General features: G+C 39.8%; 2 protein-coding genes across 4 annotated transcripts in view; one reads left to right on the top strand and one right to left on the bottom strand.

The window, feature by feature from the left end:
- fa2h (fatty acid 2-hydroxylase) overlaps window positions 1–8,992 on the bottom strand; it is a 27,202-nt gene extending 18,210 nt beyond the window's left edge. Inside the window, exon 1 of the mRNA XM_058074993.2 lies at window positions 8,556–8,992. Coding sequence (XP_057930976.2) covers window positions 8,556–8,837 — 282 coding nt within the window. The 5' untranslated portion in view covers window positions 8,838–8,992. The remainder of the gene's footprint in view (window positions 1–8,555) is intronic.
- LOC144901931 (uncharacterized) lies at window positions 8,267–17,201 on the top strand. 3 transcript variants are annotated; one of them, XM_078797828.1, is made up of 4 exons: window positions 11,928–12,138; window positions 12,458–12,646; window positions 15,946–16,093; window positions 17,192–17,201. In XM_078797828.1, exons 1-3 carry the CDS (start codon window positions 12,121–12,123, stop codon window positions 16,066–16,068), a joined length of 330 nt encoding a protein of 109 aa, XP_078653954.1. In that variant the 5' UTR covers window positions 11,928–12,120; the 3' UTR covers window positions 16,069–16,093; window positions 17,192–17,201. The 3 variants fall into 3 exon arrangements, 2 of the variants coding, with proteins under 2 accessions (XP_078653954.1, XP_078653923.1); XM_078797797.1 differs by having other exon boundaries at window positions 12,458–12,684; XR_013630128.1 differs by lacking the exons at window positions 11,928–12,138; window positions 17,192–17,201 and adding an exon at window positions 8,267–8,378 and having other exon boundaries at window positions 12,458–12,684; window positions 15,946–16,087.

The raw sequence follows: 17,201 nt of genomic DNA, 5'->3' as shown, positions 1-17,201 counted from the left end.
ACATACATCATGGTATATTGTATGCATTATGTACTTAGTGGAACCTGATTATCTCCAAGTCCCTCAGACTGGCTGACTGATGTGGATATAAGCTTATGGCGACATAGACAAAATCAAAATAGAAGCTAACTATTGCTTCCACATTTGGTGAACGAGCTTATTATATTGTACTTGGAAAAACTTCCAACTACTTCCACTTTTCTGACCTATAAATGGAGTTAGAATGTTGTATTTTCATGTTAAACGATGCCAAAGTTTCAGATAATGAGGTTGGCGCATTTGAAAGTGAGCCCTGAGAGAAGTTTGGGATGACTCAAAACGCTCTGTTTTGAAAAGGCGTGGTAAAACTGCCCCTTTGTGATGTCACAGAGGGGCGGACTTCCTTATATGGTTTATAGTTTGGAAGCACTTTAGGCGTGTGACCAATCACAATGGAGTGGAATAAATTAAAACAGACTGGAACAGCCTGCCAAAAGTGGACCAAAAAACGAGGCAATCCGTGTGGAAGGTGAGAGTCGGTGGTGGGGCGCAGCATACCCCCGCGACCCGAATGAGGATAAGCGGTATAGAAAATGGATGGATGAACCCACAAAGTTCGTGGTTAATATAACTGCCACATCCTGTCTTTGCAGACCGCTATCAAGAATCAAGTATATGAGTATAATATATATATATATATATATAATATAATAAAGGTAAATGTAACCTTAAATGTTCATTTATCCCTTTCATTCATCATTTATATGTATTTACAGTTGTCCCCCCTTAAATCACGGTTCAAATGTCTATCCGTCACTCTACCGCGGTTTTTCAAAAATTAATTCACTGATTGCTATTTTGTGCTGTTAAAAGATATTGAAATACAAGTCATGTCATGTAGTATTCTGGTCACTAGGTGTCAGTAATGTTACACTGATGAGACAGATGACATCACCTCAACACAGAAAGTAGTCAGCCATGACATGTCTGACATGAACAAGTAGAAAACAGTTACTAGCTATAGTCACCTTTACACTTCACACATTATTTTTGTTTACAACTATAATGAATGAAAAATAGTGTGTAAAATGTGGAGTCAATTGATTGCCACAGACTAAGCCTATTTTTTCTTAAAACCATGGTGACATTTTGACAAACAAACAAGCAATGTGTTTTGTTTGTAGCTCTGTAGCTTTGTGGTTTTTGTCCCACAGGGAAGCTGCAATGGCTATCACGTTTGTGAGGTACGCGCTAACTCACTTTTAGTATCACTTAATCTTGTTCTCTTGCTATCCCGAATAGCACAAATTGACTAATTAGGTCAGGTAACGAAAAACAAGGCTCAATGTTTTCGACTCTCACCGACTTAGCCACAAAATTAACAGTTTGCAGCCCACCATCAAGGCTTCAAAAAATCATTTTTTCAGGAAACCCTCAAGGCAACTAGTTTGCCTTCAATTCATTTATTTAAACTTAAGAAAGGGGTTTCAAATGGGGAAGAATGACAAAGTAAGAACCACTTCTAAATATACAAAATATCTAAATACTGTATTTATATTATCTCTGTTCATCGTAGGAGGTAGATCTCTGGGACATGGCCGTATTAAAAGTAGCCCACAGATGAAAAAGAGCACCCTTGTGCCGTATAGATACATGCATTACCTATTATTTTTATATTGACCAAAATTAGTTTGAAACAAAATCTCAAATATCATAAAAACATTTCACTATGCTTTATTTTGAAAATCTTGCACTGGAATGACCTGTCTGCCTTGTTGGCAGAGACATGGAGATGAAGAAAAGGCTGAGAGAAAGGTATTTATAGCATTAATTAATGCTTTTATTGTTGTAGCCTGTCAAAACAACCCTAATGTTGACATTATTACTGGCAGTAAATTCAAATTTAAAAAAAAATCACTGGCAAAGGGGCAGCAGTCCGCCTCCCATGCAGCCCACCGCCACAGCTTAAAAAACCCTTGGGGAAACCCTGGCAATCATATGAATTAAAATGTTTGATCCGTGACGCAGGGAGGGATGACTGTGGACTACTTTTTAAAATGTATCAGACACCTGAGGTATATTTAACAAAGTTTTGGTATCGGACAGTATCGACACAACCAGCCTGAATTTCACTCAGTATCAGATCGTAAAGGAAATCAGTGGTATCACACATCAGTATTTGAAAGGCCAGTGGTAGCACCACCTAGAACTACAGTACATTTAGCATCAGGTCAAACGTTTATCCGAGGTCGGGTCGCAGGGAAGCCCAGACTTCCTTTTCCCTGGCCTTTTAGTCCAGCTTCTCCCGGCAAATCCCAAGGCGTTCCCAGGCCAATTAAGAGACAGTCTCTCCATGTGTCCTATAGGTCTTCCTCGAGGCCTCCTATCAGTCGGACGTGACCTGAACACCTCACCAAGGAAGCATTCTGAAAAGTTGCCCAAGCCACCTCATCTGTCTCATCTCAATGCGGAGGAGCAGTGAGTTTCAACTGGATGAGAGTAACTTCTCACCTTACCTCTAAGACCCAGGCACCCTACAGAGTAAACTCTTTCTGGTCACTACCCGAACCTCATGACCATAAGTGAGGATAGGAATGAGGAATGAGGAAGTTTTTTGTTAAAACTTTTAAAAAAATTGGTCATTACTCAATATAAACAGTTTGACTCGCAAAGTCATCTTACAAAGAACGCTAAACCCATCAACATAGCAACGTAACACTCAAAAAGTAGCTAAGAAATATACAATACAAGAACCAATATGAGGTCATTTTAACTTTTTCCCATAATGCATTCCATCCCAGCAAAGTACAGTAAAGTCTCGTTATATCGATATCGGTTAAAACGAATTACTACTTATTACGATACTATTTTGCTTTCCCGGCAAATTTCTAGTCTTTTATGATATAATTAGCTCCGTTAGTATGATACACTGTTATTATGATAATCCGGTTACTACGATGCCCTTTTCATCTCCCGCCAGCCAATTTGGTCTGCTTATATCGATACAAAAGCAGCTTAAATCAATCTTTGCTTAAGGATTTCAATACCAAAAAAGAACACGGCGAACGGCTGCTTCCAGTCAACTTTATTTTTCACACTTCCACCACCAGAGTGCAGCACACACAGCGGAAAACACCCGTCCCTCGCGCCTACCCCTCCGGGTGGCAACACCTTCCCTATCGATAGTTCCGGGGTGAATTATGTCCCGGTAACCGGTAATCACTACAGCGTAAGTTTATTTTTATTTACTGTAGTACAAAATTTATTGTAGTACAAAAGCATGCTAGATACGCAATCCATGAACTCAAGGAGAAAATTACATGCCATATCAAAGATCCGCCCACTTTTAATGCAGTTCGGCGCAGGATCGGATATATGGATAGTCCGCTTATATCTGTATTTTTTCCGACTCCCGAGAATATCGATATAACGAGACTTTACTGTATTTAATTTTGTGGTTGCAATGGGGCTCTGCATTGCTGCCTCTGTCCATCAGAGGAGCCCAGAAGGAGGCTGACGTCATTGCAGCCATCAATGGGGGCGAAGTGGGGTGTCAAGTTAATTTAATTAAATATTTTCTATAGAACTCCAGCTCACAACAGGTAAGCACGTTGTCATTCTGTTAAACAAACTAAATAGCCTTATTTGACTTATCTTATTTACACAGTAGACATTATTTCCGTCTCTACATGGTCACGCATTTACAGTTTTTCACTGCTCTCTGTACCGCACATGGCATGGGTATCGCAATAATTAAATGACACATTTTTTTTACATGCAGGAATGTACTCCAGCAAGTTTATTTCTATTAAGAAAAAGTAAGTTATGTATAACTTATTAAGAGTAATCATACTGTTGTCATTGTAGGACTTGGCAACTAAATCAACTAAGAGTCATTCCAATAACATGGCCGCATGCAAGTAAATGGGCAGTGACGTTTCTTACACTTAAACATACATCTTTTTCTGTACATACTGGGAGCATACAGTGAACGGGCCTTTAGCAGTACCACAGGCATGTTGATGCACAGACTAAAAAAAAAAATACAGCATAACTTTGTAGTTTTTATATTTGGAGTTTGTAGGACCAAGAGCCATCACAAAGCACTGGGTCGGCAAGTCATGCAAATGCTAATGCAACACTAGCAGATGCAACCCTGCTGCTAACCTTTCTAACGCGACACATGGAAATAACCAGTATATACGTATGTTGTATATTTAAGGTAATATTGCAATACAGACTGTTTCCAGTTCTACTCTTAATTCTCTGTGTTTATTGTTCTCCGTTTTTCCCGTAGTCCTCTTCTTATAGAGACTAGACAAACCAGTTTTTTCCTCTTCTTGGCTCTTTATCTCTCTCTCCCACACACCCCTCTTGAATCATTCATTTCCACCACTGCCCCCCCCCCCCCACCACCACCACACACACATACAACCACTCATCCCCCCCACCTGAAAGGTTTACCATATCACCTGTGCACCCCTCCCTGTTCCTTTCTGACAGACGTTTTAAGCAGATCCCCTCCCTGTGTGTTTCCTTTCACCAACACCTCATTCCCTCCCCTACAATCAACAGAAGCTGGAAAAGGAGGAGAACAGGTACCTGCTCCCTGCTGCCTTGCAGTAACGCCCAGTACAGTAATGTGTGTAAAGTCATGCGTATCTTACCTTAAAGAACATTAAAAAGACCTTGAAGTTGGGCTTTAATAAGATATTTTGGATAATGCCATATGCCATTTGTTTCAGGTCTATGCCATTTTTTTAAATTGCGGTCTACCCAATTGCTTTGCAATGCACTTAGTATTAAGTCCTAGCAAAACACATTTCGGAATTTTATCTGTGAAGAAACATTTCTACGCTTAAATACCTTAAATACCTGCAAGCTTATTCAGATGAATTTTAATGGAAGCCACGAGAGAAGAGATGTTCCTTTGTTTTTAGATCACTGAAACTGATTTTAAGGAAAACTTCAGGCAAGGGGAAGTTTCCAAAACTTGTTTTTCAACCTTTGTTTATAGATTGGAAAGCTTTTTTTGTCTTGGCTTGTTTATGGCTGTAAATCTCTTTGTGATCGATGGTTCAAGATGCATTTAGAAACACGGGTTACGATACAATTCAAAACCGGTATATTTTAAAAACAGAACAATTTGTAATATTGTACAAAGGATACGATTCAACGGTTACATTTGTTTATATAATAAGCCAATTCTTATTGTGGCATTCTTACAGTATTTTCATATCCGCAACCAACCACATTGCTGCGGAAAATTTATCAGGTGCAATGATTTTTAAAAAAATGTTAAATAACTACATCAAATCGTATGTATACTGATATAAATTTTTGAAATACTGGCCATTATTTAACTCTAAAAAATATAGAGTTACAAGTTTTTTCATGTTTATGTTGTTGTGAGCAGTGACCTGTCCTTCTTTGACGGTCCTTGAACATACCATCCAATTTTCTCCCGCGCTGCACAGATACTGTATTTTTCCCAAATGCCAATATTACAGGATTTCTGCTACATTTAATTACTTGATTGTGGTGAAAAAATTTTAATAAAAACCTTAAAAATTTGGGTTTTAAAACTTGAAAACAATGTTAAACAATATATTGTATGAACGGGTATATATTCTATATAAATACATATATAGCTGTTTAATTATGCATATACCGTATTTCAATTTATTCATATAGCGCCAAATCATGATAGCCCACAACCACAGCTTCAAAAAAATCCTTGGGGAAACATTTTAACTATGCGGGAATGCATAAAGATAAGATTTGATAACGTTATTGAGTGCTAATGTGGCTTATATTGGTCGATATATTATATCTTAATTTGATGTGGTTCCTGGCTTAGTTGTACACAATACATAACAAATACGATGAATTAGATCGCTATAATTTATATATGTTTTGCTGATGTGTTGAAAATCTTATGTATAAAGTTGCGCCTGGATTGGACGTGTACATTGTCAGATGACGTCAGGCACCCAAAATTACGTATTTCATGTCACATACACTTGTAGGATTTTCCTTTTATATGGGAGTCTGAAATTTTAGCTGATATGTAATGATGAGGGTATAAATTGAATAAAGACGTCAAAAATGTTCCTGCGAATGTGCTGGAAAAAGACGGCCTTTCTGAAAACTTCATCTAATTGTAAAGAGTAACACAACCAGACATGTTTAAATGCTGAATTTACCGGGTTCGAAACACTATCAGAAACACTGTGCTGCATTTACAACGTAAATACTACTATTTGTCCCTATTATTTGAAATTGGATCAATCTATTATCATAATTATGTAGCCTCTCTCTTAGCTGCACTGCTTCCGGTAATTTTCTTTTTTTTTGTTTTGTAAAATCAAATTAGAGCTTCTATGTGTTGCTATGTCTGGCTATGTCAGGGCCTTCAGAATCAGGAATGCTGGCCCATGTGGCTTACAATTAGCAATTAACCCATCAGATTTGTAATTCCATTCACAAGGCCAGTTCGCTGACCCACAGTGACATCAGCACTTTTCTGTGATATGTTTGATTGTTTGAAAGTCTGTGCTGACGTTCAAATTTACCAGCGCGTTTGAATGAATCCTCACATGGATCTTGTTCCGACATGAAGAAAGGAGAATGGAAGTAATCATACAAAATATAAGTGAGGTTATATATGTATAAATGCACTGCCCGATGCTAGTATTTACACTTTTTTCATCAACTACACTTACACACTATTTTTTTAAATGGCATGGTTATGGTTCGATCACATCTGGTGATGTTTTTGGTCCATTGGTTAATAAACAAATTAATGCAGTTATAAAATCCTGTTTTTATCATCTCTGTTTTTTATCTAAAATTAAATATTTTTTATCTTTGCGACACTCTGAGCAAGTCATGCACGTTTTTATTTCATCACGTCTGGACTACTGTAATGCACTTTATTCTGGAATTAGCCAAAAGTCTCTCTCCCGCTTAAAATTAGTCCAGAACTTGGCGGCACGGCTTTTAACAGGAACCAAAAAGGGGGAGCACATCACCCCCAATTCTGGCCTCCCTGCATTGGTTGCCTGTTCGCTTTAGGATTGATTTTAAGATTTTATTGTTTGTTTTTAAGGCGTTGAATGGTTGGCCGCCAAATACATCTCGGACCTCATACAAATGTACTCTCTGGTGCCTAAGACGAGACTTAAGACCAGGGGGGACCGAGCCTTTTCTGTGGTTGGCCCCAAGCTATGGAACTCTCTCCCCTCCCAAGTAAAAAAGGCCCCCAACATCGAAAGCTTTAAGTCTTTAAGTCTTAAAACCCACTTTTATTCTCTGGCTTTTAACTCGGAGTGAGTCGTATGGTCCTGTGTCTTTTAGTTCTTTCTTTTTATTTTAATTGGTTTTATACTTTTATTACTTTGCTTATTGTTTTTAATATTTTAATATCTATTTTAGGCGGCACGGCGGTTAAGTGGTTAAGGGACCCTACGTTTTAGACCAGGGGTGGGCAAACAAAGCGTTGAGTTAACAAAATTGTCCGGGGGACCACAACACTATTTTATGCTTTTAATTTACCTTGAATATACTATCAGCCAGGCTGCACGGTGCTCGTGTGGTTAGCATGCAGACCTCACAGCTGGGAGACCGGGGTTCAATCCCACCCTCGGCCATCTCTGTGTGGAGTTTGCATGTTCTCCGGGTACTCCGGTTTCCTCCCACATTCCAAAAACATGCTAGGTTAATTAGCGACTCCAAATTGTCCATAGGTATGAATGTGAGTGTGAATGGTTGTTTGTCTATATGTGCCCTGTGATTGGCTGGCAACCAGTCCAGGGTGTACCCCGCCTCTCGCCCAAAGACAGCTGGGATAAGCTCCAGCACCCCCGTGACCCTCGTGAGGATAAGCGGTAGAAAATTAATGAATGAATATCTATTTTACTATTTTATTTCTTATTTGATTTTGACTTTTAGTTTTGGATTACATTCAATTTGTACTTTTACTTTTTATTTTACTAGTCTATGCAGCACTTTGGAAACTTTGTTTATAAAATGTGCTATATAAATAAAGTGGATTGGATTGGTGTAGTAGCCTCACACCAGACTGGGGCCTGCTGGCTGGGAGTCCATAACCGATCCCATAGGCGGTCCCGGTCCCCATGTTTGGTCCTGGACTGCATTCACACTTGCCCAAATGAACAGTACTAGCAGAGCAAACAGACTTTGGCCCGTTTCAACCGGAACAAAAAACGACAAATGTGAACACACCCTTAAATAGAGATGACACAGCTGGAATCCTTGCCACAAATAAGACCTTACATTCCAGTTTGGTAATACCATAAGAGTGTTGCCTAATTTCCGTATGGCACATAAAGGGAGTGCTAGGAAGCAGGTGAAAAGCTGGGAAATGAAGTTACACGGTAAACAATGACTTTGTGTGTGTATTTTAGCTCGAAATATTACACACAGGACCGTTTTTTTCTTAAAAAGTTTCACCAACGAACCTAAAACTTAACACACCAGATTGTCAACTAGTTGTTTTTTTTGCTGAGGTCAAGCTAGCTTGATTAGCTCATTCGGGGACAAGTGTAGCTTACCTGGAGATCGTCGCTGTCACTGTCTCGGTCCAACTCCCCGATGTAGTACTGCTCCATCCACCGTCGGGCGTTCTCAGAGTGGCGGTGAGGGGGACCCTCCATCTCCCTGCTTACATCTTTCCCCGAACGGCGAAGTATCAGAGCTTCCCCGCCGGGATGCATTCGCAAGAAAGCGGTCACATCGTACACCCTGGTACCTATTAGCACCCAGCAGGAGTCCTTAGAGCAGTGGCGGGCCACCTCCCTCTCGGTGAAGAACCGGGGGGATGTGGATGGAGACATGCTGGTAAGTGCGGATGCAGAGTATCCACCTGTACCGTCAATTTGAGAGAGGAGAGCAAAAAAAAAAAAAAGAGCTCCTGAACTGACCAAGGAGTTGCTGTTAGAAAGTTCGTCTTGGCAGTTAACACCCAGACACTCAAAAGACACAAAGTACACACAAGAGGAAACAGAGCAGAGGCGGGGACTCTGATGCGTTCAAAAACTCGGAGGAATTTACACTTCTGTATAATACACAGCAAAAATGTGTGCCTTATCGCTTTACACGCAGCCACAGATTTAACAAATACAATAATACGCTTTACTTAACTTTTAATTAGTTTTGTATGTTTTATTTAATTCCATACTCCATAAGCATGGAACTGTTTTTACACTGAATATCATTTTTACTAGATCTCCAATTGTCATTGAATGTAGCATGACATCCAGTCGCACCTGTTGCTCTGGAGGCAACAACACAGCAGTTCGTCGAGTTTGACAAGAAGCACCTGCCGATCATTTATGACTGTAATTTTTCAAGAAAATACAGCATTTTTTAAAGCAAATGTTTAAATTGTACACATCACAAAAAATAAGTAATATTTTCTGATATATCCGTCTAATTTTTTTTATTATGAATGCACTACAAAATAAGATAATTGCTGAAAATTATAAATAATCGGTGTTTGCCTTACAATCAAACGCATCGTTGTTAATTTCGTAGGGAAAAACAACAGCAGTAAATTGGGCAGCGTTTATTGCTCATTTCCTCGTTAATGGTTTCACTTTTGCAAAACTTTGCAATTAATAATACTCGTCGCTGGGTCACTATATGGATTCGTGAGGTATCGATAGACTGTATTTAAAAGGTTTATTGTGTAGCCGATGTTTTTGGTAAACAGGGAGCGTATTTGTTTTTGACACATTTTCCATCTTTATCTTGATCTCACAGACCTGTGCTGCCTTCAGGTCTCTTTCGGAATTTGTAGTTTCCACCAGTGCCCCTACGGAAGAGTCTCAATCTGATAGAATATTCACTTTTCGTTTGCTGTAGCGTTTCTTACACGTTACATATACTTTATGCACGGTTACCGACAGCCAGTGCTGTGGAGAGTAACGTTTTGGATCCAGCATTGGTTAAACAGCGCCCTCTGGCGACCTTTGGTGATTGTTATGTTGTTACGTCATTCAACAGTGACGTCGTCAATTAAGTAATTGGCGCCCTGTGTGAGACCTAGCTTGTTATGAAATTTTTTTTTGTAGATTACATATGTTTGAGACACGTGAGATACATTAAATATTAAGAATTTAATTTGTGTTATTTTTAAACATTTTGTAATATTGATTTTTTTTAATTCATTCATTAATTTTTAATGTATTTTCTTAACATTCAAATTAACCTTTTTCTTTATTATTATTATTTTATTGTTACTAAGTTATTTATTATTATTATTTATTATTGTTATTTAAAAAAATTAAATGACAAATTACTATTTACGCTGTACATTGTAGTTCATAGTTGATGTCATCTATTTATTCTCTACATTATTATTATTCTATATATCTATCCTTTGTATCCTCACTACAAAAATATGACATATATTATATACTATATATGTATGTATATTATTTGGATGTGCAAGGCACCGAATCCCACTCACCTTGCATGTTTATGTGTGATCTAACTCTGTGTGGTGTGCAACAATAATACATAGCATATGTCCAATTTTTTTTTATTGTCATTTATACAGTGGTACTTTGGCATATGGGTGTCCCTCTTCTATTTACCGACAGGCATAGCCGAGGACAGCTATTTGGGGGCTTCTGTCAGTGTGTGATTGTGATTGAGGACGAGAATGGCTAAAAATAACATTAGCAGTGTTAGCATTAGCAGATAGTTAGCTAGCAAAACATAGGTACTACATCATTCATTCATTCATTTTCTACCGCTTTTCCTCACAAGGGTCACGGGGGTGCTGGAGCCTATCCCAGCTGTCTTTTTTTGAGAAAAAAAAAATCAATACAAAATATCAAATTATTTAGGGGGACTTAAGAACATTTCAGGGGGTCTGAAGCCCCCTCTAAAATAGGCCTAATGACGCCACTGGTGGATGCTAACAGGCAAGATTTACTTGTGTTGATTAGCTATGTCTATTTACTGTTCATGGACATGGTAAAAAAAAAATCAAAAAAAATCTGGAGCCTATCCCAGCTGTCTTGGGGCGAGAGGCGGGGTACACCCTGGACTGGTCGCCAGCCAATCACAGGGCACATATAGACAAACAACCATTCACACTCACATTCATACCTATGGACAATTTGGAGTCGTCAATTAACCTAGCATGTTTTTGGAATGTGGGAGGAAACCGGAGTACCCGGAGAAAACCCACGCATGCACGGGGAGAACATGCAAACTCGAAGGTGGAATTGAACCCTGGTCTCCTAGCTGTGAGGTCTGCACGCTAACCACTCAAACACCGTGCAGCCATAAGTACTACATCACAGCAATGAAATTCTTATTTATTATGTATTGTGTAAAACTATGACCTTAGTCATAGTCTGCGTTACACATGGTGTGTTTAAGGACCTACCCATTTGGGGTTGCAATTGAGGAGGGTGGTCAATTCAGCTTTGGGACAAAATTCTGATGCTGGTAAATCAGCATTATTTGTTGGTTATTAATGAATTGTTATTATTAATTGCTATTTCTGAGCAATAATAACACATTGATTAGAGTGACGTGGCCTAGGAAGCGCCTCAGTGTGTTTGTTAAATAACCTTTGGGCAGATGTGCTTGCGTCAGCGACAACAGACAATATGTAACGCCCTGATGCATCACTTTGTTCAGACATGACACCAGACACGTAGTGACGCTTTCTTCCCTCAACGCTCTCATTCCCTCCGTAGTCCCGATGTGCCCTTCCCCCTCCATTTTTGACTTCCTTTTCCTTTTTTGTAGTTATCAGTCATTGTTCCACATTCACTGTGTTACCTTTCTTTTTCGCCTCATTCCCCAAATTACAGCTGCTTCTAAATATAACCCCTCCATGCAACAAAAGACATCTCCATTGCAGACTTCGTGTCAGTCGCTGTAACCCGAAGCAACAAGCGTATAAATGTGTGTGCGTGCGTTTGACTGAGCGTGACCTCATTGCAATAGTAGGAGGTAGGCGGTGTGTCGCTTTGTGCGTTTTTGACTCGGATTGGCTGATCTTCCGCGCTTCTCATAATCGCCGTATATAAGAAAGGCCGGAGTCCCGTTTACTGATGACTGTATTATTTTGTACTACGGCATTAACGCATCGTCATGACGACCGTCGTCCATGTAAGTATGCATGTATATTTCAGCTGATGTAACACTATTTTTGCTTTCTGCTAGTCTCAATTAGCAAAAAAAGGCCTGTAAAAGAGCATATGGGGGTAGAGGTTGGGGTTTCTGATTTACAAGGTTTTGAAGTGCTCATAAGATGCTCAAATGGAAGGATGCCAACATCAGACTGGAGTAAACGATATGCATGATGCTTGTTTATCTATTTATCAGTACTCATGTAAACATTTAGCAAAATGCGACCATGCAAAATACTAATTCATTGACCTACTATTAAGTATTTCATCAACTTTCTTACCCCCTTTTCTTCCTCCAGTGTGCATCTTGCTACGCTCACAGCAGCGTTGAACCCCTTCAGATGTTTGGCAAGGGGCCCGCCGCACGCAACTGCCTGTCACTCTTCACGTATAGGGGTCCACGATGCGCCCCGCGACCACGCCTGCCACGCCACGCTCCCAACATGACCCTGCGGCAGATCTGTCACATGCTGAAGCTGATGAAACAGGTCAGGAAAAGAGAGGCTGCTGCTGCCGCTGCTGCCAGGTTAGCCATGTTAGAATTATTGTACATCAGTTTTTGATGACAGGATGCTGATTAGTAATTTTCGTAATGGTTCCGGAAAAATACATTTGTATTGGATTGTATGAAATAAGTATTTAATCTCGACCAATCAGCAAGAATTTTAAGTTATTTGCAGATAAAGCACACAAATTAGTCCCAATTACCAAAAATATATATGCAAGACAACAAAGGATTGGCTCAAGAAGAAGCACATTAGGGAAAATACTCTGTGGTCTGACGGGACAAAAGTTGAACTTTTTGGAAGTTGTGAAAATAACATTTGGCATGAAAATAATGGCCAATTGAAAAAAAAAAAAACAGTAAAATATGGTGGTCGTAGTGTGATAGTCTGGGGCTGTTTGGCTGAAGGAGTGGCTCAAGAAGAGCTCCAGACCTTAATCACATTCAAAATCTAAAACCCAAACAATAACATTGAAATCTTGAGGATTTGGAGGGTGGACCAAAACCCAACGGGACAAAAGTTTAACTTTTCGGAAGGTGTAAAAATAATGCCCCCCAAGTAAAATATGGTGGCCGTAGTGTGATGGTCTGGGTCTGTTTGGCTGATACAGAACCTGGAAGACTGATATGAGCTACAAGACCTTAATCACATTCAAAATCTGAAACCCAAACAATAACAGTGAAATCTTGAGGATTTGGAGGGTGGACCAAAACCCAACCGTTTCTCCAACGAAAATCATCTTGATGATCCACAAGACCTTTGGGAAAATACTCTGTGGTCTGACGGGATAAAAGTTGAACTTTTTGGAAGTTGTGAAAATAACATTTGGCATGAAAAGAACGCCCCATTTCAGAAAAACACAGTAAAATATGGTGGTTGTAGTGTGATGGTTTGGGGCTGTTTGGCTGAAGGAGTGGCTCAAGAAGAAGCACATTAACATTCTGGAGTGGTCAAGCCGGTCTCCAGACCTTAATCACATTCAAAATCTGAAACCCAAACAATAACAGTGAAATCTTGAGGATTTGGAGGGTGGACCAAAACCCAACCGTTTCTCCAACGGAAATCATCTTGATGATCCACAACACCTTTGGGAAAATACTCTGTGGTCTGACGGGATAAAAGTTGAACTTTTTGGAAGGTGTGAAAATAACATTTGGCATGAAAATAATGTCCAATTTCAGAAAAAAAACAGTAAAATATGGTGGTTGTAGTGTGATGGTTTGGGGCTGTTTGGCTGAAGGAGTGGCTCAAGAAGAAGCACATTAACATTCTGGAGTGGTCAAGCCGGTCTCCAGACCTTAATCACATTCAAAATCTGAAACCCAAACAATAACAGTGAAATCTTGAGGATTTGGAGGGTGGACCAAAACCTAACCGTTTCTCCAACGGAAATCATCTTGATGATCCACAACACCTTTGGGAAAATACTCTGTGGTCTGACGGGATAAAAGTTGAACTTTTTGGAAGGTGTGAAAATAACATTTGGCATGAAAATAATGTCCAATTTCAGAAAAAAAAACAGTAAAATATGGTGGTTGTAGTGTGATGGTCTGGAGCTGTTTGGCTGATACAGGACATGGAAGACTGATATGAGCTACAAGACGACCACAAAGGAGTTTGGTGAAAAAGAGGCCATATTAATGCAATAACATTGAAAATGGAACAAGTATAAGATAACAGTCATCCCACAGAGTAAGAATGATTGTGAGAAATGTGAGAGTCACCAAGAACACTATTGATTTGGATTCGATTGAAATTGTGGTCCAGTTCCCAATGACCAAAAACATATGCGCACGACAACAAAGGATTGGCTCAAGAAGAACCACATTAACATTCTGGAGTGGCCAAGCCGGTCTCCAGACCTTAATCACATTCAAAATCTAAAACCCAAACAATAACAGTGAAATCTTAAGGATTTGGAGGGTGGACCAAAACCCAACCGTTTCTCAAACGGAAATCATCTTGATGATCCACAACCCCTTTGGGAAAATACTCTGTGGTCTGACGGGACAAAAGTTGAACTTTTTGGAAGTTGTCAAAATAACATTTGGCATGAAAATAACGCCCCATTTCAGAAAAACACAGTAAAATATGGTGGTGGTGGTAGTGTGATGGACTGGGGCTGTTTGGCTGATACACGACCTGGAAGACTGATATGAGCTACAAGACCTCCAGACCTTAATCACATTCAAAATCTGAAACCCAACCAATAACATTGAAATCTTGAGGATTTGGAGAGTGGACCAAAACCCATCCTGATATACTACATTTTTGGAAGGTGTGAAAATAACATTTGGCATGAAAATAATGCCCAATTTTAGAAAAAAAAACAGTAAAATATGGTGGTGGTAGTGTGATGGTCTGGGGCTGTTTGGCTGATACAGGACCTGGAAGACTGGTATGAGCAACAAGACAACCTACAAGGAGTTTGGTGATAAAGAGACCATAGTTAATGCAATAACATTGAAAATGGAACAAGTACAAGATAAGTCACCCCACGGAGTAAGAATGATCGTGAGAATGGTGACCTGTTGGTGGTCACCAAGAAGACTATTGAAGGTCTCCAGACCTTAATCACATTCAAAATCTGAAACCCAACCAATAACATTGAAATCTAGAGGATTTACAGTAAAATATGGTGGCGGTAGTGTGATGGTCTGGGGCTGTTTGGCTGATACAGGACCTGGAAGACTTGCTGTGATTAATGGAACCATGATTTCTGCTGGCTACCAAAAAAAAAATCCTGAAGGCTAATGTCTGCAGCAGGAAAATAATCCAAAACAAACCAGCAAATCCACCTCTGATTGGCTGATTGTGGCATGATCTTAAAATGGCAATTCATGCTGAAAAACCTTCCACTGTGACTAAATTACAACAATTCTGCAAAGATGAACGGGCCACAAGTTTTTCCAAATGCTTGATTGCAGTTGCAGTGCAAAGGGTGGCACAACCAGTGATTAGGTTTAGGGGTCATCGGGTTTGGGTTTTCTCCTTAACCAAGTTCTTACATTTAAGTGTAACAAAAATAAGAAATCAGGAATGCGGAAAACACTTTTTCATACCAATATATATATTATTCTACATATCTATGTAATAATCAGCCTATTTGTGCTGGTTCAGGCCGCCACAGGCTGGACTGTGATCACATCTGCGCTTCTTTTTGTGTTGGCCGAGGGAGTGCAGTGAATAATTGAATGGTCTCGTGTCACCGCAACAAACATTCAATCACACTTGCTCCTCTAATTTCTCTCCCTCTGCGTCTGGTTTCTCTTTCTTTACAGGAAACAGGGGTGTGCAACCCCAACGTCGACGTCCCGCAGCACCAAGACGGAGAGGAAATGTATCCCGAGCTGTATCAGATACAAGCGCAATGCAAAACGTGCCCGCTGATCCACCGACTCTAGTTTAAACACACGTGACCGTGAACGCCTCCAAAAAAAGGCCATGTACAGATAAAAAAAAAATAATAATAAAAACTAACTGGAGATGATATTTGTTGTGTTTGCATCAGAGACATACTCATGTTCAAAATATTCACAGATCTGCTGGTTTCCGGCTGAACTTATAAGCTAATAACGACGTGGCAACCACTTCTATTGTCTATGCATGCAGTGTTGTATTGATTGTGTTATATTGTATTGAAATTAAAAACAATCTTTGATGGACAATCAGCTGGTGTTATTGTTTTAGTCTTTGTATGATTCACAACTATTTTTTTTTTAGTTTGCAAATCGCTTTTTTTTTTCCAACCAAAATGCTTGCTGAGATGACACTCGCTAGGGAAGACAACACAGTGTTAGTATGTAATAGTCTATAAGTTTATATCAATATTTTTACAATAAAAAAACAGCAACTATTTTTAAATTATTCCAGTAATGCATGACTCTCAGCAGCCAATGCCATTGGCCAATGAGTTAAGGTTCCCGGGGGGTGCTGGAGCCGATCCCGGCTGTCGTTGGGCGAGAGGCGGGGTTACACCCTGGACTGGTCGCCAGCCAATCACCGGGCACACATAGACAAACAACCATTCACACTCACATTCATACCTATGGACAACTTAGAGTCGCTAATTAACCTAGCATGTTTTTGGAATGTGGGAGGAAACCGGAGTACCCGGAGAAAACCCACGCATGCACGGGGGAGAACATGCAAACTCCACACAGAGATCACCGAGGGTGGAATTGAACCCTAGTCTCCTAGCTGTGAGGTCTGCGCGCTAACCACTTGAACACCGTGCAGCCCTAGGTACTACATCATAGCAATCAAATTCTTCTTATTTATTATGTATTGGGTAAAACTATGACATTAGTCATAGTCTGCATTACACATGGTGTGTTTAAGGACCTACCCATTTGGGGTTGCAATTGAGGAGGGTGGTCCCTGCTCTCCCAGCTGTGAGGTCTGCGTGTGCTAACCACTCGACCGCCGTGCCGCCTGTTAAAATACTTAGCTCTTTGTTTTTTTAACTCGTATTGGTACTTGTCTTGTATATTTCTTATCTCTTGAGTGTTAAGTTGCTGTGTGATGATTTTAGCCT

This window comes from Doryrhamphus excisus, linkage group LG1 (assembly GCF_037039965.1).
Source record: "Doryrhamphus excisus strain RoL-2023G ecotype Guam linkage group LG1, RoL_Dexc_Guam_v1.1, whole genome shotgun sequence".
In the NCBI taxonomy this organism is placed as follows: domain Eukaryota; kingdom Metazoa; phylum Chordata; class Actinopteri; order Syngnathiformes; family Syngnathidae; genus Doryrhamphus; species Doryrhamphus excisus.
Note: the sequence above shows the minus strand (reverse complement) of the source record. Positions and strands in the feature narration are given on the sequence as shown.

Bases quoted from the DNA above. Each gene is read 5' to 3' on its own strand.
- LOC144901931 (XM_078797797.1), top strand. The intron at 12,685-15,945 runs GTTAGCCATGTT...CTTTCTTTACAG, and splicing joins GCTGCTGCCGCTGCTGCCAG to GAAACAGGGGTGTGCAACCC.